The 24,795-nt window shown below is 44.7% G+C and overlaps 1 protein-coding gene across 1 annotated transcript in view; it reads right to left on the bottom strand.

Moving 5' to 3' along the window:
• The window catches only part of TEK (TEK receptor tyrosine kinase), a 58,232-nt gene extending 33,703 nt beyond the window's left edge, over positions 1-24,529 (bottom strand). Inside the window, exons 1-4 of the mRNA XM_035141051.2 lie at positions 19,708-24,529; positions 7,946-8,257; positions 2,159-2,269; positions 226-378 (exon numbers count right to left, since the gene is read on the bottom strand). Coding sequence (XP_034996942.2) covers positions 226-378; positions 2,159-2,269; positions 7,946-8,257; positions 19,708-19,780 — 649 coding nt within the window. The 5' untranslated portion in view covers positions 19,781-24,529. The remainder of the gene's footprint in view (positions 1-225; positions 379-2,158; positions 2,270-7,945; positions 8,258-19,707) is intronic.
• Positions 24,530-24,795: the final 266 nt, after the last annotated feature.

The raw sequence follows: 24,795 nt of genomic DNA, 5'->3' as shown, positions 1-24,795 counted from the left end.
AATATTAATAATAATAAAGCGATAAAGCATCAAACATTAAAAACTTCCCTAAACAGGGCTGCCTTCAGATGCCTTCTAAAAGTCAGATAGTTGTTTGTTTCCTTGACATCTGATGGGATGGCATTGCACAGGGCGGGTGCCACTACCAAGAAGGCCCTTTGTGTGCACAAGTCCCTGGGTTTCTGTCAGTAGTTTTAACTTAAGAAGAAGCGGCTCAAATCTTACTTCTTACTATCAGCCTGGTATAAGCTGACGTGAAGTGGCTTCCTCCTATGTATCTGACAGAGTACACTGCTGAATCTTGCGTCTGGTCATTCTGCAAGGACACTTTTAGCACTTCTGGGACTTCATGCCTGAGGACAGAAGATATGAAAGAACCTGTAGCGGAGAGAAGAGCCCATTAAAAACATAACCGATGAGACGATTGATGGAGGAAAAGGGCTTAGGAGGTTAAAGGAGAGGAATGAGGACTCTCTGAAGGTCTTCAGGGTGCCTCATACCTCAAACACAAGACTTCCCATAAGATAAATCAGGCTTCCTCAAACTCGGCCCTCCAGATATTTTGAGACTACAATTCTCATCATCCCTGACCACTGGTCCTGTTAGCTAGGGATGATAGGAGTTGTAGTCCCAAAACATCTGGAGGGGTGAGTTTGGGGGTGCCTGAGATAAACTTTTCAAGTTCACACATTCAACTAGCAACAATCAAGATATCAAGAGAGATAAGAGGCACATTTCAGACTTCCACAGCAAAGGAGTGCCTCTCCTTTCTAACACATGCCTACGATGTGTCCAGACTCTGGGGTTGCGGAACTCATCTCGCTTTACTGGCTGAGGGAGCTGGCATACAGCTTCCAGGTCATGTGGCCAGCATGACTAAGCCGCTTCTGGCAACAAGAGCAGTCACGGAAACGCCGTTTACCTTCCCGCTGTAGTGGTACCTATTTATTTACTTGCACTTTGACGTGCTTTCGAACTGCTAGGTTGACAGGAGCAGGGACCGAGCAATGGGAGCTCAACCCATCGCGGGGATTCGAACTGCTGACCTTCTGATCAGCTAACCCCTAGGCTTCAGACCTAGGTTTTGACTACAGCACCACCCGCATTCCTTCGATGTGTGAGGTAGGCACTCATAATTCATCATTTTCAATTCACTTGCTCCTTCCCCACCCCTGATGACACCTGAGGAACCCTTAATAAGAGGCCACCTAGGACTCTTCTCAGATCATATCGACACAGGTGCTCACGTGTTAAAGCCCATTACGCTCATAGTGTGTAGTGGGGGTTGCGGACGAGACCAAAAGAAATCTGGGAGGGGGGTGGGCTGTAGTTAGGCTGAGTCATGGGGCGTGACATTGAATTTGATTGACAGCCATACCTTACTTAACGACCACGTTGCTTTCGTTTTCCCTCACTCGGAAAAAGCCTGCGAATCTCCCGCCTGCCCGCTGCTGCTTTTAGGCTTAGTTGACACTGCTTGCCCGTTCGTGGGGGTTGCCTGTATTCAGGGGCCCAGTAGGAATTTTGCCACTTGGCTGATTGGCTGTTGCCATTTGGTTTTTGCCTACTGACAAGCAAATTGTCACAGCTTGTTAGGTTGGCCGTTAGGCTTTGGTTAAAATCGGTATAGGAGGGGCATGGCATAAAAAATGCCTACCCCCCATACTTGCTCCTTATAGAAGTATTCTGTTAAAGGAATCCTGGGGCTCAGGGACTCTAGTCCATTCATCCTGCCATAGGCAAGGATGGTGCGGCCATTACAGAGCCGAGCCTTGGGGAAAACTCCTTGGGGGAGGAGAGTGCCTGTGAACAGTACCTCCAATCCCTTGGGGTTTACTTGACTTACCTACCATTAGGTAAGTCGGAGCTGGTCCTGACCCAAAGGGGGTCAGATGGAATTGGTCCTGCCCAACCAGGGCAGATGGAATGATCCTGACCCAACGGGGGTCTGATGGAAATGGTCCTGTCCCTTAGAGTGGACAGATGGATTAACCAAAGCCTAAGCCAACACTCAGAATTAAAATGTATTTTCAATAAAGTTGTGGCCAAAATAATGCCAAAAACGCAAACCTAAAATTTCGTGTCAGTTCTGAGTTATTTGGGATTTCTGGGGGCTTTGTCACGCAACCATAAAAGCAGAAAAAAGGGGCATAGATACCATTTTTATAGATAACTGCATCTTCTTCCTTAACAACCTTTCTGATGAAGGGAATGTCGACAGGTTCTCCGCGGTTTGTGGTAATGGTTAAAGCCACTGGAAGAAAGGTAGCTAAAATGTAAAAATAAAAAGGGGGGGGGATGAATGAAATGTGGATTAGCTCTAATAATCTTTACCTCTTTGGCTAGTCCTTCAGAACAGAAGGTGGAAATGTGATATACGGTGGGAGCAATCTAAATTTGAAAAGATGGGCAAATCAATTCATAGCTTGCTCTCTCTTTTGGAAACTCCTATAAACCCTCCCCCAAAAAGGGGTGGGGGCTGAAGCATAACAGCAATAAATACTTGCGGCAGAAAGGATAAACAAGTTTGTTGCAAATATTTCCACAAGCCAAGCTTGCAGGATTCATCTACGAGGGCTGGTTGGAGTGAGTTAGTTTTTTTTAAAATAAACAAATACTTTGGAATAAAACATCCCTGTGTTTCTTTTTTGCTTCCTTGAGTCCCACCCACCAACCCAGCCACCCCAAAGTCCTTTAGTCCTTTTGTAGGTGTTGTTTAGTTTATCTGCAAACTCTTGGGTTCACAGTATTGTTGGAATGGAAAGGAATCCACCTTCTTCAGCGGGCTCTCTTCCAACGTATTTTTAGCTCGTGGCCTATATTTGAGTTAATTCATTAGTTTACAAATGGCCTGAGACTCACTATTCAGAGAGGAACAATAACTGGGCTTCGGAGCAGAGGGCTGTTTGCATCACATGTCGATTAGCATCTTGGCCAAGGATACAAAGGTTCCTTGAGGTATATACACAAGCACTTCCGCACACAATGAAGTTTTGCTGGCTTTCCCAACCATTACTCCTCCCCTTGCCCCAAAACACCCCTGTTTGTTTCAGAAGCAGTTTCTTTGCTACCTCCATTTATTTCAAACACACCTGCTGTTATTGGAGGGACATGAATTGTTATCTACTCTGAGTAGCAGCTGTTCTCTGGGATAATGGGCAACGATGCCTTTTCATGTTACCTCCAACTAGGGATGGGCGCAGGAGTCAATTTTTCTTTCTCCCAGTTTCCCGTTCTTCCAGTCTTAAGTCTACACTAGGGTGATGACTTTTTCATTTTTTCCCCTCAAAAATTATTTCCTGTAGCACAAATGGATGAACTTTTGCCTATTAACGACTAAAATGAGGTATATTCCATTGAAATATTTAAAAAGGTTACGCAAAACCGTTTTTAATTTTTTTTGTATGCTGTTTTACCATTTCATAAAATTGTATTAACAATTCTATATATATTTCGTATCAAATTTGGACACAACACCACATTCCACAATGGGGAGTGTTGGAGGGTATGTAGCTATAGCTATACCTGTAGATAGATACTGTAGATAGATAATTTTAATTCTATTAGTGTTTATTTGGACACAACACCACATTCCACAATGGGGAGTGTTCTTAGCAACATAGGGTATACAAATGCCACACCTGCGCAAGGTAAAAGCCTCTTTTTGGGACCTCAAAACTCAGCCAGCAGACCCTGCTGGGCATGCTGGAAAAAGAACCTACAGGAGAGGTAACAAAACATTGTCCTCTAGCGGCGTCTATACTGTTACTGCAGCTAAAAAAAGCTTCCTCGTGTGTTTGATGACCCTATATAATGTTGTATATATGTGACTCTAAAGCTTGGGTTCAATTTTATATCTGCTTACAGTGACTTCAAAAATGGTCAAAAAACTGATAAATAAATTTTTTAAAATCATTTTGTGCGTGAGGGTTTTTTAAATCAAATCTCTTTGAAAGTAAGCTTTTATCTAATCTTTAATGAAAGCTCATCAAATTATGATACAGGGAAATGAGGTTGTAAAAAAGTCATCACCCTAGCCTACATGTTTTTTCATCAGTTTGTGATTTTCTTTTTTATTATATTTGCTCATGAAAATTTCTCAGCATTTCAGTGATAACTTTCCCTAACGTGCATGTGTTTGTGTGCAATTTTGCCCAGTCCCGTTTTTCAAGAAAAATAGGTGCCGGAACTCACCAAGAAGTTGTTACGGTAAGTAACGCACGTCGAGAGAGCCCGCGAGGCCCGCCGCTGCTGCAGGAAAGCCCGGTGAGGCCTGGCTCCTCAATACAGTGGTACCTCGGTTTATGAACACAATTGGTTCCGGAAGTCTGTTCATAAACTGAAGCGTTCATAAACTGAAGCAAACTTTCCCATTGAAAGTAATGGAATTAATTCGTTCCAGATGGGTCCACGGTGTTCGTAAACCGAAAATTCGTAAACCGAGGTGTTCATAAACGGAGGTTCCACTGTACTGAGGTGGGGGTGGGACTCAGCCCGGTCCCAACATACTTTTGTGGGGGCTGATGTGTCCTCAGCCCCATAAAGTTGGCCCCTATGGCAGCAGCGCATGCAGTTTGGAAGCCAGACAAGCAATGCTGCCCTGCCTGGGCGGACCCCCACCAACCTAAACACAACGGCTCTTAGGGAGCTCAAATTCTCCATGTATGAATATACTAGAAACATAGGAAGCTGCCTTATATAGAGTCATGCCATTGTTCCACCTAGCTCTATCATGCTATCCCTGACTGGCAGTGGTCAGATAGCTACATAGAACTGGAACTTGTGCCCCATCTGAGGAGTTGAGCTGGGTATGCACAATAAAATAATAATAATAATAATATGAATAGGATGTCCCTATTTTCATCGGAGAAATGTTGGAGGGCATGTAGCTATAGCTATACCTGTAGATAGATAATTTTAATTCTATTAGTGTTTATTTGCTTTTGAATGATATTTTCCCTTTGTTTTTAGCTGTTTTAATTTTATCTACAGGTAGGTAGCCGTGTTGGTCTGGCGTAGTCGAAACAAAATATTTTTTTTGTGTGTGCATGCATCTGTATCTGAAGAAGTGTGCATGCACACGAAAGCTCATACCAATGACAAACTTAGTTGGTCTCTAAGGTGCTACTGGAAGGATTTTTTAAATTTTGTTTTATTTTTATCTGTAAGCCACCTTGAGTCCCTGCCTGGGGGAAAGGCGGGATATAGACAGGGCTGTCTTTACCTGGGGGTTCAGGGGTGCCAAATATATACCTACTGCACACCGGTCCCTCTCGATCGATGACAGTGAAAAGCAATGGAGCGAAAGTCCCCCGTCCCCCCCCCCCGTTGCTCTGTTACTCTATAGTGTCAAACAAAAGCAGTTTTTTCCATTGTGTCATTCTTACAGGTGAGCAATTCTCCCCCCCCAAAAAAAGGGTCAACAGGCATATGTCAAGAATGCTTTGATGGTGTTTCAACAACCCCCCAAAAAGGGGTTCTGCACCCCGGCGGCGCATATGCTAAAGACAGCCCTGGATATAAATAAATAGATAAAGGGTAAAGGGACCCCTGACCATTAGGTCCAGTCGCGGACGACTCTGGGGTTGCACGCTCATCTGGCTTTACTGGCCGAGGGAGCCGGCGTACAGCTTCCGGGTCATGTGGCCAGCATGACTAAGCCTGGCGAACCGGAGCAGCGCACGGAAATGCCATTTACCTTCCCGCCGGAGCAGTACCTATTTATCTACTTGCACTCTGACGTGCTTTCGAACTGCTAGGTGGGCAGGAGCTGGGACCGAGCAACGGGAGCTCACCCCGTCGCAGGGATTCAAACCGCCAAACCTCCTGATTGGCAAGCCCTAGCCTCTGTGGTTTAGACCACCCGCATCCCTACATAGATAAATAGATATAACAATAATAAATAATAATGTTCTAACACTGAGCTTACAGCCCATATGATTACACGATTACAGATTAGAGTGCCTGAATAGAACTTTCCGCACTTGGGATAAGCTTGCCTGGTTTAGGCTGCAGCTAGTACTGGACACGATGGGGCTAAATCAAATCAATGCCGCTTCCAAAGTACAACTAATTTACATTTTTTTTTTGCTGAATGGCCATGGAAGGGACACATAACACAGAAGACTCTGCTGGGGAGAAAACAGATGTGTGACAAATGGCCCCTGGAACGCTATGGCAAAATGTCTTTTTGGGCTAGAAGGGCGAGGTCATTCTGAGGTTCTATTTTGGTTCTAAACATTAAGACATTCAGCTACACACACAATTCCTTGTCTGTTTTGAAAAAATTAACAAGGAAAGCTTTGTCTGCTCTGATAAAAACTGGAGGATGGGCTGGTGTCCTTTTGAAAAAAAATTATAATTAACGTAGTATGCAGTCCATGCCCAAACATGCACAAAACTTTCAAAGGAACACAGAAACAAAGCATTTAATAATACTCCAATAACTGAAAAGGGTTTCCAGCTACTTAGTTTTGTCAAGCGTTCCAGGAAGTTTCAGAACTCTTCTACTTCAAAACTTTTAATTTTTCATAGACCTTTGATGAGCTCGTGTTGATCACGTCCATTTGCATAAGATTGCTAGCTCCCATACATTAAAGTCTAGGGATGACTCGGTCTAAAGATTTGTCTGGTCTTCCAATACTCAGGCTGCAATTCTTTTGCCACTTACCTGGGAGTAAGGCCCATTTGACTCATAGAATCGTAGAGTTGGAAGAGACCACAAGGGCCATCCAGTCCAGCCCCCTGCCAAGCAGGAAACGCCATCAAAGCATTCTTGACATATGCCTGTCAAGCCTCTGCTTAAAGACTTCCAAAGAAGGAGACTCCACCACACTCCTTGGTAGCAAATTCCACTGCCGAACAGCTCTTACTGTCAGGAAGTTCTTCCTAATGTTTTGGTGGAATCTTCTTTCTTGTAGTTTGACTCAATTGAACTAGTTTCTGAGTAGAGAAGGACTGTGTATTATACACCTGATTTGCTCCAGGAATGTCCTGCTTTTCCTTAGGATGTCCCTATTTTCATTGGATAAATGTTGGAGGGTACATCCTTCCCTGTCTCACAGTCTCTCAACTACAAATTTAAAGTTCAAAGTCTCGGTCTCTGTTTTAGAGGAGAGCCTATGTCTATGCCTCTTTGTTCAGACTGTTAGATGGTCCAGCAAATCTGAATATGCAAATTCAGGGAAATAAGCTCGCAGGAATATGCAGCTGCCCCATATGGGGGGGTCAAACATGCAACCTTGGTGTTACCAGCACCATGATCTAACCAACTGAGCTATGATTAATGTTTAGTGGATTAGCAGTCAAGGCTAGACCTCTAGCCCTTGATAAAATGCACCATTCCCATGACAAAGCTAAACTGGTGCTCTTCAAAAGTACCTTATCCTACTTAGAATTAATATTTGCCTGTGGAGAGCTACTGTTATCTATTTAGAGTCTATTTTCATGCATTTATCATGTACTGATGTATCATGTACTGATAAAGAAGGCTGATCGCTGAAGAATTGATGCTTTTGAATTATGGTGCTGGAGGAGACTCTTGAGAGTCCCATGGACTGCAGGAAGATCAAACCTATCCATTCTGAAGGAAATCAGCCCTGAGTGCTCACTGGAAGGACAGATCCTGAAGCTGAGGCTCCAGTACTTTGGCCACCTCATGAGAAGAGAAGACTCCCTGGAAAAGACCCTGATGTTGGGAAAGATGGAGGGCACAAGGAGAAGGGGACGACAGAGGACGAAATGGTTGGACAGTGTTCTCGAAGCTACAAACATGAGTCTGACCAAACTGCGGGAGGCAGTGGAAGACAGGAGTGCCTGGCGTGCTCTGGTCCATGGGGTCACGAAGAGTCGGACACGACTAAATGACTAAACAACAACAACAACAACAACAACAACAACATGTACTGGGTCATGACACACCTTTGTTTGCAAATGCTTAAGGTACCTGTTTGTTGCATCTTCATCGTATGTACCCTCATTGCTTTGTCTTTGAATTTTCCTTCACAGAAATACGCTCCAATGCTTTCACCGGATTTTTCCCTTGGCCATACCACTTTCTTCGCTGCCCCTCTCGCCTCGTCTTCAGCCACGGCCAGGGGGTACGGGTGCTGGCCCATCAAGGCCTCATAGTCTCTCCCAATGGTGATCGAGTCCCGAGAACGCCATCTCGATGTGATGCAGGTCAGCGATGTCTCTGAATCAGCCACGGTAGGGAGGGAATTGATCAGTATCAAGTCAAATGCTCCTTCCACATTACCTGCAGAGAAAGGGGAAAGTTTGTTGTTGTTAAATTTCAAAGCACAGTCCGCTCTCTAACCAAGCTGCCAAATGGCTTCAGTGCTGGCGAAACTCTCTTGGGAACATCACAGGTACTTGCCAATCGGCACTGTGCACAGCCGGCTTCTGCTACAAAGCCAATGTTAATTGAGGTTGTTTTTGGAGAGCTCCTGCTCTGCCCCAGCAAGGTATGTCAAGTGTACTTCCAGGTAGTAAAGTGCGGTATGTGATTACTCTTTGGTTTCACCTTTATGTTTAGAGTCAGCTGCACTCTGCGTATGCGCAGTGGACCCTCCATAGGCCTACTAAGTGTGGTCAAGTTCTCAAAGAGCTTTCTGAGTTATAGAAGTAATGTGCTAAGATGTAGAATATGAATAAAGCCAGCGCTTACCGTAGGCTTTTACATATGCACTTTGTCTCTCTATCGAAGGGAGAGAGGCACATTTCTCTATCAGCCTTTTTCTACTGGGGTAGGATGAAGCACATTGTAACACACTTACTGTACACTGGCCCCTCCCAATGAGATTGTCACAATCACACTCTTTGAACAGATAGCTATGCATTACCTAATGGAAAAAGAAAGCCTTTAGAAAAGAACATGCATAGTCAATTAATATATTAATGCTTTCTAGAGAAATGATTGCGGAAAGAAATGCCTTAATGGAAATACTTCTTTTATTGAAGTCATGTCTCTTAAACTCTTCTTTGCTGCTGGTTTATTCCTACTATTTACTAGCAATGGGGCAAATTCAGGATGGATTAGCAAATGAAAGGGGAAGATTCAATTTATTTGCCCTTGTGGCATCTGAAAGGTAAAAAAGGTAAAAGGTAAAGGACCCCTGGATGGTTAAGTCCAGTCTAAGGTGACTATGGGGTTGTGGCGCTCATCTCGATTTCAGGCCGAGGGAGCTGGCGTTTGTCCACAGGCAGCTTTCTGAGTCATGTGGCCAGCAGGACTAAACCACTTCTGGTGCAACGGGACACTGTGATGGAAACCAGAGCACATTTGAAACACCATTTACCTTCCCGCCGCGGCGGTACCTATTTATCTACTTGCACTGGAGTGCTTTCAAACTGCTAGGTTGGCAGAAGCTGGGACAGAGCAGCGGGAGCTCACTTTGTCGCAGGGATTCGAACCACCAACCTTCTGATCGGCAAGTCGCGCTGCTTCTGCTGCCGAGAGGGAGGTGTTCTCTTCTTCCCTGCCCTTGGATGAGTGGCAACGATTTGGGGAGCTCCCCGGCTCCTGCTGCATTTGGCCAAAGCTGGGGAGTTCCTGTGTGCCACATTGCCAGCTGGCTTTCCCCACCCCCCCCCCTCTATGAAGACAACTTGCCACTTGCGGAATAAGTGTTTGAATGAAAGAGTCCAACCACCACATTTCTCTGATGAAAATAGGGACATCCTAAGGAAAAGCGGGACATCCTAGGATCAAATCAGAAACCAGGGTGGCTTCTGTAAATCTGGGGCTGTCCCTGGGAAAGAGGGACACTCAGCTGGTCTACACTTCAGCTTGATAATAATACTGGAATCACACTTGAGATCATGCCACAGCTACACATCTTGCCCCGTGAGACAATTTTATGAGGTAAAAGGTAAAGGTAAAGGACCCCTGGGCGGCTATAAGTCCAGTCAAAGGTGACTAGGGGGTGCAGCACTCATCTCGCTTTCAGGCTGAGGGAGCCAGCGTTTGACCACAGGCAGCTTTCTGGGTCATGTGGCCAGCAGGACTAAACCGCTTCTGGCACAACGGGACACCGTGATGGAAACCAGAGTGCATGGTCATGGAAATGCCGTTTACCTTCCTGCCACAGGTGGTACCTAGCATAAAAGGTAAAAGGTAAAGGGACCCCTGACCATTAGGTCCAGTCGTGACCGACTCTGGGGTTGCGCGCTCAACTCGCATTATTGGCCGAGGGAGCCGGCCAGCATGACAAAGCCGCTTCTGGCAAACCAGAGCAGCACATGGAAACGCCGTTTACCTTCCCGCTGTAGCGGTTCCTATTTATCTACTTGCATTTTGACGTGCTTTCGAACTGCTAGGTTGGCAGGAGCTGGGACAGAGCAATGAGAGCTCACCCTGTCACAGGGAATCGAATTGCCAACCTTCCAATCAGCAAGCCCAAGAGGCTCAGTGGTTTAGACCACAGTGCCACCCGCATCCCTTTTTATGACACCCCCCACACACCCCCACACACCATACCTTGTCCTTGTAAACCCAGTTCACTGAAACCTATATTCAGGGCCATTATCCAGTTTAAGCACTTTGACCTTGATCCTCTTGTTGGGGTTCCATGTTCCATGCATATTGTGGCGCTTTATGAAAACCACTTGCTTCTTTGAGTATAATTTGCCACTCTTACTGTCTTCCAGTTCCAGAACACACTACGATGTCCCCCACCCAAAGAGATTGTTGACTCCGTCTCAGTCTCAGTACGTCCACATGTTCTGCTCACTTTCTAGGAAGTACCGCATTGGGGATTGGCAGAGCTGAGGCATTCGGTTGCAGAAAAGCTGGCCGATTGATTCACACACCAGTTCACTTTGTTGGCAGGTAATGATGGAGACCAAATGAGAGAACATGCCTATGTCCCTCTATTTGAATACCAGCGACAAACTGCCAATGCTTGGTCAAGCAGTATTCCCTATTTATAATGGAGAGCATTGCCCATATGTTCACCAATTCGCCTCCAGTGTGAAAATAGCTTAAGCTCAGAAAATATCCCAGCCAGAAAAAATATGGTGTGTGTGTGTGTGTGTGTGTGTGTGTATGCAACTCACAAAATGAAAGTAATTACGGAACACAATCATGCTGCCTAAGAAACTGTTGACATGTTTTTGCAGAATAATCATTAAGTTTCCTTTCTAGCTGCACATTTCCTCCCTATCAGCTTCGTATGGAAGGCGGAACAGATTACAAACTCACTCTGTAGTTTCCAAGAGAGATAACAGACAGGGCTTTTAAATTTCCCCCCATTGAAACAGTCCCCCATTTAGTTCACCTCTTGTGTAGCCTCTTGATTTTGCAAAGTGGAGGAGCAAAGTTGCAAACAGCATTTCCTTTTGCTCTTAGTTCCTTTTGCCCTGCTACATTTTTCCTCTCTTGGTGCTGTTTTGCTTTCTAGGCCTTTTTAGGTACTTCTGTGTTGTGGTGCCGTAGAATTGTTACTGGAAATCGACATGGCTAGGTTTGAGAATGATTGTTACGCATTACTTTATCTAAAGGTGACTGGCCTGAGTCTCACGGGTGTCACTGAGAGGGGAGCGGTGCGTTCCGGTGTTTTTACATTAGTAGAATGTGTGCTTTTGTTTAAAATGCATCTCTGGGTTATTTGTGGGGCATAGGAATTCGTTCATATTTCCCCCCAAAATATAGAAAAAGGTTGTTGACCCCTGGCCTAGGGTCATGCAACTCCGTGACCCCCCCCATGCATTTGTTAAATTTACTAACATCTTGTTTAAACCCCCCCTGCCCATGGGACTGTTGTGCTTGTATGACCCTGACCAAATTAAGAGAGAATGCTTGCCCAATAGCCTTGTGACAGTGAGAGATTTTACTTTCTTGGGCTCCTTGATCACTGCAGATGGTGACAGCAGTCACAAAATTAAAAGACGTCTGCTTCTTGGGAGAAAAGGAATGACAAACCTAGACAGCATCTTAAAAAACAAAGATATCACCTTGTTGACAAAGGTCCATATAGTTAAAGCTATGGTTTTCCCAGTAGTGATGTATGGAAGTGAGAGCTGGACCATAAAGAAGGCTGATCGCCGAAGAATTGATGCTTTTGAATTGTGGTGCTGGAGGAGACTCTTGAGAGTCCCATGGACTGCAAGAAGATCAAACCTATCCATTCTTAAGGAAATCAGCCCTGAGTGCTCCCTGGAAGGACAGATCGTGAAGCTGAGGCTCCAATACTTTGGCCACCTCATGAGAAGAGAAGACTCCCTGGAAAAGACCCTGATGTTGGGAAAGATTGAGTGCACAAGGAGACGGGGACGACAGAGGCCGAGATGGTTGGACAGTGTTCTCGAAGCTACGAACATGAGTTTGACCAAACTGCGGGAGGCAGTGGAAAACAGGAGTGCCTGGCGTGCTCTGGTCCATGGGGTCATGAAGAGTCGGACACGACTAAACGACTAAACAACAACAACAACAACAAGCCTTGTGACTTGTGGAGATTTCGAAAAACGTATTTAACATGTTCTGAGGAAGGAAAACGTTGCATACTATTTTTAAAAATGGCACACACTGTTATAAAATATGGATATGGAATATGGCTGTATTGTGCAAAGGTGTCTATTTGAGTCATAGTTTGCCCAGTCTGTTTGTCGGGACTGTGTTGTTTTGTCTAAGGCTACAATGCTATGCACATTTACTAGGAAGTAAGTCTCAGTGAATACAGTGGTGTGTCCTTCTCCCTAAGCAGGCTTAAGATCGGGCTGCAAGATAAGCTGCCTTGTTGTGTTAATTGTGCGAGGGAGCTGATATGCAATGCATCATGGGTCCCCCTCCCCCTGGTGTGGCTTTCCTGCCCCCCAACCGCTGTGTGTTGAGTGTGGACAACTGAGCAGGGGAACTCTGTTAATACAGACCTTTCTGTACATGAAATATTCAGTTCGAATCCCAGCGATGGAGTGAGCTCCCGTTGCTCTGTCCCAGCTCCTGCCAACCTAGCAGTTCGAAAGCACACCAGTGCAAGTAGAAAAATAGGTAACGCTGTGGCGGGAAGGTAAACGGCATTTCCGTGCGCTCTCGTTTCCGTCACGGTGTCCTGTTGTGCTAGAAACGGTTTAGTCCTGCTGGCCACATGACCCAGAAAGCTGTCTGCGGACAAACACCAGCTCCCTCGGCCTGAAAGCGAGATGAGCGCCGCAACCCCATAATCACCTTTGACTAGACTTAACCATCCAGGGGTCCTTTACCTTTTACCTATCCATGTGGATACCCCCTTCACGTAATTCATTTATGAAGATGGCTAAAGTGTAACTGTGTTTGCTTAGTCACAACTTCTAGTTCCTTGCCTTCCTAATTCTCCCATCATTATCAAATAAAGGAAGCAAATGTTGAAATGTGAGAGGGGGTTGAGGTTGGCAGAGGGCGGTCTCTGTGGCAGCCCCTAAGCTGTGGAATTTCTTTTTCCACAGAGCTGTGCCTGGTAATTTCATTGCATAGTTTTTGTCATATGCTGAAGACCCACCTCTTTCCCTTAGCCTGGGACACCCAAGAAATGTATTTTTAAGCCACGCTCTCTTCTTCTGATTGTTATTTGTGTGTTTGTACATTTTTAAACTGATTTCAAAATGTATATTTATATTGTTGTAACCTTCCCTGGAACCTCATGGGACTTTATGGCAGGGTTAGAAACTCAGATATATAAGCTAGATGCCAAATGGTTCCTTAAACGAGGGATAGGGTTACCAAAACGGAATGCCTTGTTGCCATTTTGAGGTCGGACGGCTCGAAAGTTGCATTTCTCAATATGACTTTTTGGCTTGTGAAATTAATTCGGATTGTGCTGATAAAATATAACGGATAGAATTATATAGGATGTATTGCTGGTACAGTCAAACCTCGGTTCCCGAATGCCTGTTTTGGTACGTTTCGGCTCCTGAATGCCAAAAACCCGGAAGTAAATGCTTCGGTTTTTTAACGCTTTTCAGAAGCCGAATGTCTGGCTGTTATGTACTGAGTTGAATCCTAGAACAATAGGATCCAAAATGCAGCAGTCTGATTGGTTCGCAGGAGCCACCCAATCCAGCTCCAGGTGGAAGTGAATCAGCAACCTGATTGGCCTGCAGGAGCAGCCAATCGGGCTACTGGCAGAAGTGAATCTGCAACCTGATCGTCGCCAGTGAAATATACTCGGAGTCGAGAGTGAATTTCATGCTCTTTATTCAGCTTGTAGTAGCAAAAGGAGAAGAAGAGAAGAATCGCTCTTTTCCCAAAACGTCTGCTTATATACATTATTTACACAAAGGGCCTTGTGTGATTGGCTACTTCAGGGCTGCACCTGTAGGCCAATCAGGTTGCAGATTCACTTCTGCCAGCAGCCTAATTGGCTGCTCCTGCAGGCCAATCAGGTTGCTGATTCACTTCCACCTGGAGCTGGATTGGGTGGCTCCTGCGAACCAATCAGACTGCTGCATTTTGGATCCTATTGTTCTAGGATTCAGCTCAGTCCATAACACTGACGCAGCTTCCACTTGAGTGCAGGAAGCTCTTGCAACTAATCGGAAGCCGCGCCTCGGTTGTCGAACATTTCGGAAGCCAAATGGTCTTCCGGAACGGATTACGTTCAACAACCGAGGTTTGACTGTATGTGGAAACAGTCCAGATACAAGCACCCCCAGGCATGCACCTCCCGTTGGTGGAGACATCAAGCACTATCCTGGCACCCAGGCATCTTCACTTGGTTCCAAGTGGTTGACAGCCAGCTGCAAAATGCGCCTGGCGCCTGGCTAATTTCGAAGGCTGCTTTATAGTGAAAGGCAGATAAGAAATCCTAATGATGATAATATTCCTTCATGTCATGGCATACATGTTTAAACCAGCCATATACTGGTGACAGAAGATTTTGCATTCTGTTGCTTTCACATTATGCCTTCACTCAGCATTTAAGGGCATTTTTGTTTATTGGAGTTACAGCTATGTAGGAATGGAGAATATATTCCTTCCTGTATTGCCTACAGTATGCTGATGACAACGTAGTGTGCGCACGCTCAGAGGATGACCTCCAAACCATCCTAAATATCTTTGCAGAAGCTTACGAAAAGCTTGGCCTATCACTCAACATCCAAAAAAACCAATGTGCTGCACCAACAAGTACAAAATAACCCCTCTGTAGCGCCACAAATCCAACTCAATGGTGTAACGTTGGAAAATGTCGATCACTTCTCCTACCTAGGCAGTTACCTTTCCACAACGGCCAACATTGATGCCGAAATCCAGCATCACCTGAGCTCTGCGAGTGCGGCTTTCTCCCAATTGAAGTGCAGAGTGTTTGAGGACCAGGACATTCGCAGGGAAACCGAAATGCTTGTTTACAAAGCTATTGTACTACTAACCTTACTATATGCTTGTGAAGCATGGACCACTTATAAACGCTATCTCCAGGCCCGGCTCTAGGTGCAGTCCCGGTGGTGCGGAAGCCATGCTGCACGCGGCGAGGGCAGGGGCGCCGAAGCGATCTCTGCGCCTCAGCGCCAGGGCGCCTGACCTGCCTGAGATGGCCCTGGCTATCTCCAACTCCTCGAAATTTTTACACATCACTTGGGAAGACAGGCGAACTAATACTAGTGTACTGGAAGAAGCAAAGATCACCAGTGTTGAAGCAATGATTCTTCAACATCAAGTTCAATGGACTGGTCATGTTGTGTGGATGTCTGATGATTGTCTTCTGAAGCAACTACTCTACTCCGAACTTAAAAATGGAAAGCGTAACGCTGGTGGTCAACAAAAGAGGTTTAAAGACCGTCTCAAGGCAAATCTAAAAAAATGTAGTATAAACACTGACAACTGGGAAACACTGGCCTGTGAGCGCTCCAGTTGGAGAACAGCCTTTACCAAAGGTGTCATGGGTTTTGAAGAAACTCGATCTCAGGACGAAAGGGAGAAACGTGCTAAGAGGAAGGCACGCTTGGCAAATTCACACCGTGATCAACTCCCGCCTGGAAACCAATGCCCCCACTGTGGAAGGACGTGTGGATCCAGAATTGGGCTCCACAGTCACTTACGGACTCATTGTTAAAACCGTGTTTGTGGAAGACAATCTTCCACAAAGAGACAGAAGAGAGAAGAGACAGCAGCATGTTTTTTTGGCAGATCTATGGGGTTACACAAAGAAAGGGAGGGAAAGCAATTTCTTTGGCAGCCGAGCTCAGAGGCCTTGTCCCACCTTGGAACAAGGGTGGAGTTGGTTTTTGCCTTCTCGGCAGCGGCAACACCCGCAACAGACCTCCTCCCCTCTTTCCTTCCCCACCACCACTTGGGGGCAAGGTTAAGCGAGTTTTAAAAGCTCTGCCATCGCCTCTCCTGCCTCTCCTGCTCGGGGGAATGTCAATACTGTTTTCCTGGACTCCGCCTGTTGTATCTAAAGGAAGGCGTATTTGCATTGTCTTCCACTGCTCGCCCCAGGAAACATGATATCACACTTGAACAAAAGCGGGAAAGCTGACAGATCTATTGAGATGGGTGTGGCTACATAACACACCTAAAGCAGCTGAGCCTTGTGGATTGGCGGGTTTTCAGAGCTGGGGTTTCTCCATGCCTTCCTTTCCCCCCCCATCCCCACCCATGCCTATGTAATTTTAAGGGCTAAAATGCTGAGGTTTCAAGGACAGAGACAATGGGACAATTACCAAAATAAGTATCTTCAGGGCAGCTGCTCATCATACAAGAGAAAAGATTCTCAGTGGGGGCAGAAGGGGTACAGTAGCTGCTGTTGTTTTATATTTATATATATATATATATAGAGAGAGAGAGAGCTAAGTTCACTTTTAAAAACTAAATAAAGCTCCATTTTTGTATTGCCTTTGTTCCAGAGAGGACCGAGTGGGAAACAGGGGTGTGTCCTCCCCCCCCCCTGCTTTTATCACACCACCACCCCTGGATAGTACATTAGGCTGAGATAAAGACACAGCCAAGGTCACACAATGAACCTCATGGCTGCTGAGCAGGATTCGAACCCAGCTCTCCCTGGTGGAAGTTGACCATTCTTGTGGAGACTCCACATGGAGTCTCAAAAAGTGCACTTCCTTTCTCCAAAACTGACCTCTGTTCAGACATAAGGATTTTCTGTATGCTGGCAGCTGGCCATCTATAACGTTTTAACATACAACCTAACACAACACAAAGCATTCTGCGATCTCTGCTTTCTCATCTGTTCAGTAGCAACTTTTGAGCCTGAATAAATTTGAGGCCTCGCTAGATGCAGGGTCTCCTATCTCATTTGTGAATCACCAAGCAAGCTGCAAGCTAAGAGCCGGGCATATTTAAACCTGTTGATTTTTAACGGGCTGAAATTCATCTCATTTTCTCTTGGATTGTACCCATTGTACAGATATTTACACAAAGAAAGACCATACTTGTGGAACCACTGTGTATTCAGACAGGTACGAAGGTTAGCATTTGCTATGGACTTTTCTGCCATCTTTTCTCTTCAAGTGCTTGACGCTCAATGAAGGTAATGTGGGGATGATGTTCTAGTACTCTAAAGCCTTTGCACACCTGGTTCCAGGTGACGAATTCCATCATCCCTGACCATTGGAGTCCAACAAAATCTAGAGCAGTGTTTCTCAACCAGTGTGCCTCCAGATGTTTTGGGACTACAACTCCCATCATTCCTGACCACTGGTCTTGCTAGCTAGGGATGATGGGAGTTGTAGTCCCAAAACATCTGGAGGCACACTGGTTGAGAAACACTGATCTAGAGGGCGCCAAGTTGGGGAAGGGCTGTTCCAGTAGTTCATCAGATACAGATTTTGCTGCTCCCAGAAGAATTGAATAGAAAGTTTTTGGAGGTGAACTCTAGACTCATCCACAAACTTTTTGTTATTTATAGCATGTTTTACAACCTAGTTTTCAAATTTCCTGAACCAACACACAAGTATTATTTTTAACAGAGGGGACTCTAGCACATAATATAAATATCATAAACACGGCAATGATTGTGGCATAAGCCTCCAGTGTAAATGGTTAACAATAAATGATGGTGTGTGAAAAACCCCTGCTCCCTCTCCTTCTTATTTACCCTCACAAGCATACTGTGCAATGGGCTCCTCTTATTCCTATTGTACGGATGGACCAGTGAGGTAAGTAATACTGTAATGTATTGGATAAACTCATTCAGTGAATCCATGGCTATGGAGGATTTGAACCCATACCACCCAAGTCAACATGCTAGTTATCACAAGTTTAGCTCTACTTTTCTTATTCCACCTGCTTTGCTTTGTGAAGTTTTTCTTACAGTGCATTCCTATAAACAGCTCCTTTAAAAAGCCACATTGAATTCAACGGGACTTACTCCTGAGTGAGTATAAAATTGCAACCTGGGTCCCATCTCAGTTTGTTTAGGATTGGCAGCCTTAATGTTGCAGCCTAGGAAGGCTGCCTGGAGATAAGGGAACTGAGCAATACTTGGGATAAACAGAGAAAAGGTAAAAGGAAAAGGAACAAGCTACATTTTCTCATTTTAAGTATCACTATCATCTTTAACTGAAGTAGCAAAACATCTCCAGGCATTAAAAGCGTGCATTTAATTGCCAAGCACTAATTATAATAAATGCCATACTTTGCAGTTCTCACAAATCTATATAAACAATGGATGCTAGCTCTGCCATTAAGCAGTCCCAGTGATTTAAATCCATTTGTAATGTAAATCCATTTGGTGCTGGAGGAGACTCTTGAGAGTCCCATGGATTGCCAGAAGATCAAACCTATCCATTCTGAAGGAAATCAGCCCTGAGTGCTCACTGGAAGGACAGATTCTGAAGCTGAGGCTCCAATACTTTGGCCACCTCATGAGAAGAGAAGAATCCCTGGAAAAGACCCTGATGTTGGGAAAGATTGAGGGCACAAGGAGAAGGGGACGACAGAGGATGAGATGGTTGGACAGTGTTCTCAAAGCTACCAACTTGAGTTTGACTAAACAAGAACAATGTAAGCACTCACATTGTTTCTCCGAAAATAAGACGTAGCCATAAAACAAGCCATAGCAGGATTTTTAAGCATTCAAGGAATATAAGCCATACCCTGAAAATAAGACACAGTAATAGGCGCAGCAGCAATGCCGGCCACGGCAGGAGGAGGAAAAAAATAAGACATCCCCTGAAAATAAGCCATAGTGTGTTTTTTTGAGGAAAAATAAATATAAGACGGTGTCTTATTTTCGGAGAAACATGGTATCACAACAATGTTTTACCCCATTAGTGCCTAGATTCGCTAAGTGAAAGGGATGTACTGAGAAATTTCAAAAGTAAAAACACACCCGGATATTGTAGGTGTGTCAAATTTATTTGCAAAGCACCCAGGGAACAAAAATTGGGAGTCCTTTTCTCAGCAAATTCTCAGACCGTTGATGTTCTACTTCTGAACCAAGTTAGGAAGAGTCGCAGTATTGCCATCAATACCATCATTATCGAAAATATTTACACCCAATCTAAAATGTATATTTGACTCAAGCAAACACCTGCAAAGGTAGCTACATGCACCCTCTCTGCAACAAATGCTCAAAAAATAATAATGTGACAGGCAGGATTCCGTCATAACAAGCTGCACAGCCAGGTGACTTCTCGGGAACAAAATGAACCGAGGATTCCAGGATCAAACGAGAAAGGGGGAAAGGATTTTGCAATCTGAGCCTTCCTCGGTGCATTACAGAAGTTCCCTGATATACTCTGACAGACCCTCCCGAGTAACTGAAGTAGTCCTACCTGAAAGAATGAGGCTGAATGCGCAGAAAACCAGAAGTGGTAAAACAGTCCCTGCTTTGCCAAGTATATCCATCCAGTTCACGGAATAACAGATGCCCTTTCAGTGGTAAAAGACCCCTCAGTCGTTGCTCTTTGCTTGCATCGCCGAGCGATGCTCGCCGGCCCAGGAAGCAACAAGTTAACTGCAAGACCGAGAGTGGGCTAGAGCAAAACTCTGTGGCTGTCTGAGCAAGCAAAGGGAGTTTTAAGTTCCTTTTTCCTGTTTCCTCTGTAGATTAGGATGGGGAAAGGCAGGATCTTAAAGGCATTATGCATCAGCAGGATTCGAGAGGCTCTCTGCGAGCTCCATCCATCTCCTACATCTAAACACTTATCTGCCGCTCTGGGGAGTGGTGGTGGGGGGGAGAGGATTGCACTTTGAGAACCCCCAACAGGTCACGGCCAGCGCTGTCAGAAACAATAGGGACATCCTCCAATAGGAAGAATTAAGAGAATAACAAGCCCCTCCGCCTATGTGTGGTATGTGAAAATGTGCCAGTCCACCTCCTATTCTAATTACTCCCAGAGATACTATTCAAACTTGCAGGCCCCCATAAAAGGCTTTTAGGGTGGGGTGGGGTGGGGGAAATCCTTTTGTTTTCTTGATTTATCTGTTTATAATGGCTAACTTCTGGATTCTCGGGGGTCATTCTAGTCTCCAGAACCTGATCTGGAACCCCCCGGGGTCCTCATTGATGGTCAGGTTCTGTAATAAGCAACGCTGGCATCATACTTAGCCGTTGGAATCCTTCTTAGCTTTTCAGCTACATAAGTGAGAAAAAGTGGGTGGGTGTTGAGAGATTGATTTTTTTAAGGGCTAGGGGAGGAGGGGGGGGGTTGATGGCGCTGCTCCCTGAAAGTTCACCTTAGAAGATCAGCATTCACACTGTTTAGAAAGCAATGTAGGAAAGATGCCCTTTTTGGGGGGGGCAGACTATATTTTGGAAAAAAAGGAGAAAAAAAGAATGAATTCCTATGTCCCACAAATAACCCAGAGATGCATTTTAAATAAAAGCACTCATGTAAAAACACGCTGATTCCTGGACTGTCCGCGGGCCGGATTTAGAAGGCTGGATCCAGCCCCTGGGCCTTAGTTTGCCTACCCATGCTCAAGAGATTAGCAAAGGAGACAAAGAGCTGCAACAAAATGTTGCAGCGCGGAGGGTCTTGTTCACTGTTCCAGTCAGCCAGCCACGTTCTTTTCACAGATGTCCAATCCTATCTCCCCTCCTCTCAGTTTCTTCCCCGGCTACATTTCCAACTGAGAACTGAGCTCACATGTGATAAGGAAAGAGCTGCCAAACGTTTCTAAGCAGCACCGGTTGGCTTTGGGTGAGCAGAATTAAGGTGTTAATTTGGCAAGGGTCGGTTTTATTTTCTCTGGACATTTAGGTCTGCTTTGGGGATGGATGGGCGTGCAGCAATTTGTCTGAATTGTAGGCTGGGTAGAGCAACAAATCTTGGATATATTTCTCCCAAACAGATGTGTCTACAAACTGCTCCAACATGATGTTTTGGGGACATGGAGGTCAGAGGCAGACCTGTGGGGGTGGGGCGGCGATGTCACCTCCCTCCAAGGATGCAGACCACACCCACAGCACCCCCTTCCTCCCTCAGTGATGGAGGTGATTCAGAGGATCAGCTCCATTTTTCCTTTTAGGTCAACCTTAAATAGCATTCTCTGATGCTACAATGACACAGGGAGGTTAAATCCACATTAAAAGTGCAATCCCATGCACATTTACACCGAAGTAAGTCCTACTGTATCCGGTGGAACTTACTTCCAGATAAGTGGATATAGGATCGAAGCCAAAGATTGGAATCGTGAACATGCTTACTAAAGAAGAAACCCCACTGAACACAGTGGGACTTATTTCTGTGTAAGCACGAGACTATTGAGCTGTGAATTTGCCGAATTATTCTAATGATCTGCTAAATAAGAGCGTTAAAAATCCACTGGAGTGTCTTCTACTGAATTTACCTACAAATTTATTAATGGATAGCCGTCGGTTTCAGTGAGCAAATCTCTATTTTCAGGAAGATTGATGCCGTGTGTGTTTAAAGGGGTTGTTATTAATTATTATTATTATTATTATTTTTAAAAACTTCAGTACTCCAGAGGAGAATTTTTGCACAACATGTATTCTTTCCTATGAGTGGCTCCCCCCCCCCCAGGTGAACAAGTTGATCTATGTAATGGAAGTCTTTGCTTTCGGGGAAGTAAACAGTTGTGGGAATCCACAATATGCACTATTCTGCTTGGGAACCTGCCCTTACCTGAATCTAAACAGAGCTTTGCAAACCTATAAACAAACTGCATTTTGGCGGGGAGGCGGGTAGAATTTGCAGGATCGAGACCCACATGCGATGCTCCATTTGCACGGCATAATTCAAGAGGACCCAAGAGGTTTGCCCGGCTCATTTCCTCCTGCTACTATCTCCTCCGAGAAGTTAAAAGAAGCTAAGTTTGGTTCGGCGTTATGCATATCCTGCTTTGGAAACAGTAACAAATGCCAAAAGCCACAAGAGAACAAAAGGCAGATTTGAGAAATGCTAGGGCCCTAGAATCCTATTTCTGTACAACAAAGTTTCCCAAGTTTCCCCAGGGCAAAAAAAAAAGGGGCAAGTATTCCTCAGAATGTCTAAGAGGAAATAAAGATGGACAGTTTACAAGGCGGTTGCTCGCTATTGCTCTCAGCCAAGAAGGAGGAGATGATGATAAAGAATGGAAGACTAAGGCCAACTGGGTTATATACCAGGGATATAAACCTGTGGCCCTGCAGAAATTGCTGGCCAGGGAGGTAGCATAGCGGTGGCAGGTAGCAAAATTGGAGCCTGGTCAAATGGAGCCCGTTTTGATATCGAGTGCCTGCTCCCTATGTTGCATCAGGGTTTGGCAACCTTTTTTTGACCAGTGGCAACAATTGGAATTTTGAAAGGAAGAAAAAAATGTGCTATGGTGGGTGCCAGTCACAAAACGGCTGTCATGTGGGGGGAGTGGAGGGCGGATAAAAATCAACTACATTGGTACCTCGACTTATGAACGACTCGACAACCGGATTTTTCGACTTACGAGTGGGGCAAATGGCCACACACTCACGAATTTCTCGACATCCGAATGGAAACCGCGGCGGTTTTAGATAGGGTTTTTTCGACTTACGAATTTTTAGATGGGGTTGCTTCGACTTACGTATTTTTCTGTTTCCAATGCATTCCTATGGGAAATCGCCTTTCCAATGGTGCTTTTCGACTTACGAATTTTTCGACCTACGAAGTTGCCTTCGGAACGGATTAAATTCATAAGTCGAGGCACCACTGTGTGTGTGTGTGTTTTCATGATTTTTAAAAAAAATTAAATTGATTTTTGGATTTAAATTGGATTTTTTAAATAAAATGCTTTTGGAGGGAAAAAAAATCTTTCTCAAGATAGCTTTCTGTTTAAGTTACATTATAGTCCAAAGGCTATTATCCATCAGGAAATAAGGATTTCTTTTAAGTTTTTCATGTGTGCTGAAACAGTCTTAAGTTGTTTTTTTTAAAAAAAGTGTAGCCACATCAGTTAACAAACATGGAAACATACGCTATAATGTTATCATTTTAGTTAAAGAAATTGTTTAAATTGTTATTAAGGAAATGATTCTTTTTCTCCTTCCAATAAAGCACAGCAGAAAAGTTGTCCAAATATAAACAGTTAACTTATGAAACCTTGCAATCATTTCATAATTATCTGTCTATGTATTTCTAATACAGTGGTACCTCGGTTTATGAACACAATTGGTTCCGGAAGTCTGTTCATAAACCGAAGCGTTCATAAACTGAAGCGAACTTTCTCATGGAAAGTAATGGAAAGTGGATTAATCTGTTCCAGACAGTCCGCGGAGTACTTAAACTGAAGCGTTCATAAACTGAAGCGAACTTTCCCATTGAAAGTAATGGGAAATGAATTAATCTGTTCCGGATGGGTCCGCGGCGTTCATAAACCGAAAATTCATAAACCGAGGTGTTCATAAACCGAGGTTCCACTGTAGTATAACCAGGTCAGTAATTTCTGATATAACTGTAAAAACTGCTCTGAAAATTTATTATTCAAAAAATGAAATCTCCACCTGGTTGTAAATACTAAGATTACCGGTATACTAGCAGGAATGTCTTTCTGTAAAAAAAATGTACGATTTAAATCAAGTCTTACTGACTAGTGTTTTAAATCGATTTGATTTAAATCAAATCCACCCTGAGGGATGGCATATCACAAAATGAATCCAGTGGGAGCATGGCACAAAAATGGAAATTTCTGGAGACCCTTTGCAGGCACCACAGGAGGTTTCGGTGCCACCTATGGGCCCCATACTGGCAACCCTTGTATTACATCAGTGGCACGGTGGAAAGAATGGGTGCATTGCTTGCAGACCACCCAAGTGTCCCCATTTCCCAGGAGCTGTCCCGGATTTACAGAATCCCGGTTTCCGATTTGATCCCAGAATGTCCCGCTTTTCCTTAGGACGTCCTGATTTTCATCAGAGATGCATTGGAGGGTATGGTAGAAATGTCCCCATTTTAATCGGTCATCGAATTATGCGACTCCCGAGCCAAGGAGATAAGCAGCCGTACGACCCTTAGAAGACATCTGAAGGCAGCTCTGTATAGGGAAGTTTTTTTTAATAAAAAAGTGTTTTCATATTTTCTTATGTTTTTATATGTGTTGGAAGCCGGCCAGAGTGGCTGGGACAACCCAGTCAGATGGGTGAGGTATAATAACAATAACAATAATAATAATTGAATAAAGGTAAAGGGACCCCTGACCATTAGGTCCAGTCGTGACTGACTCTGAGGTTGCGCGCTCATCTCACATTATTGGCCGAGGGAGCCGGCGTATAGCTTCCAGGTCATGTGGCCAGCATGACAAAACTGCTTCTGGCGAACCAGAGCAGTGCATGGAAATGCCATTTACCTTCCCGCCGGAGCGGTCCCTATTTATCTACTTGCATTTTGACGTGCTTTCGAACTGCTAGGTTGGCAGGAGCTGGGACCAAGCAATGGGAGCTCACCCCG

This window comes from Zootoca vivipara, chromosome 16, assembly GCF_963506605.1.
Source record: "Zootoca vivipara chromosome 16, rZooViv1.1, whole genome shotgun sequence".
Classification (NCBI taxonomy): Eukaryota; Metazoa; Chordata; class Lepidosauria; order Squamata; family Lacertidae; genus Zootoca; species Zootoca vivipara.
Note: the sequence above shows the minus strand (reverse complement) of the source record. Positions and strands in the feature narration are given on the sequence as shown.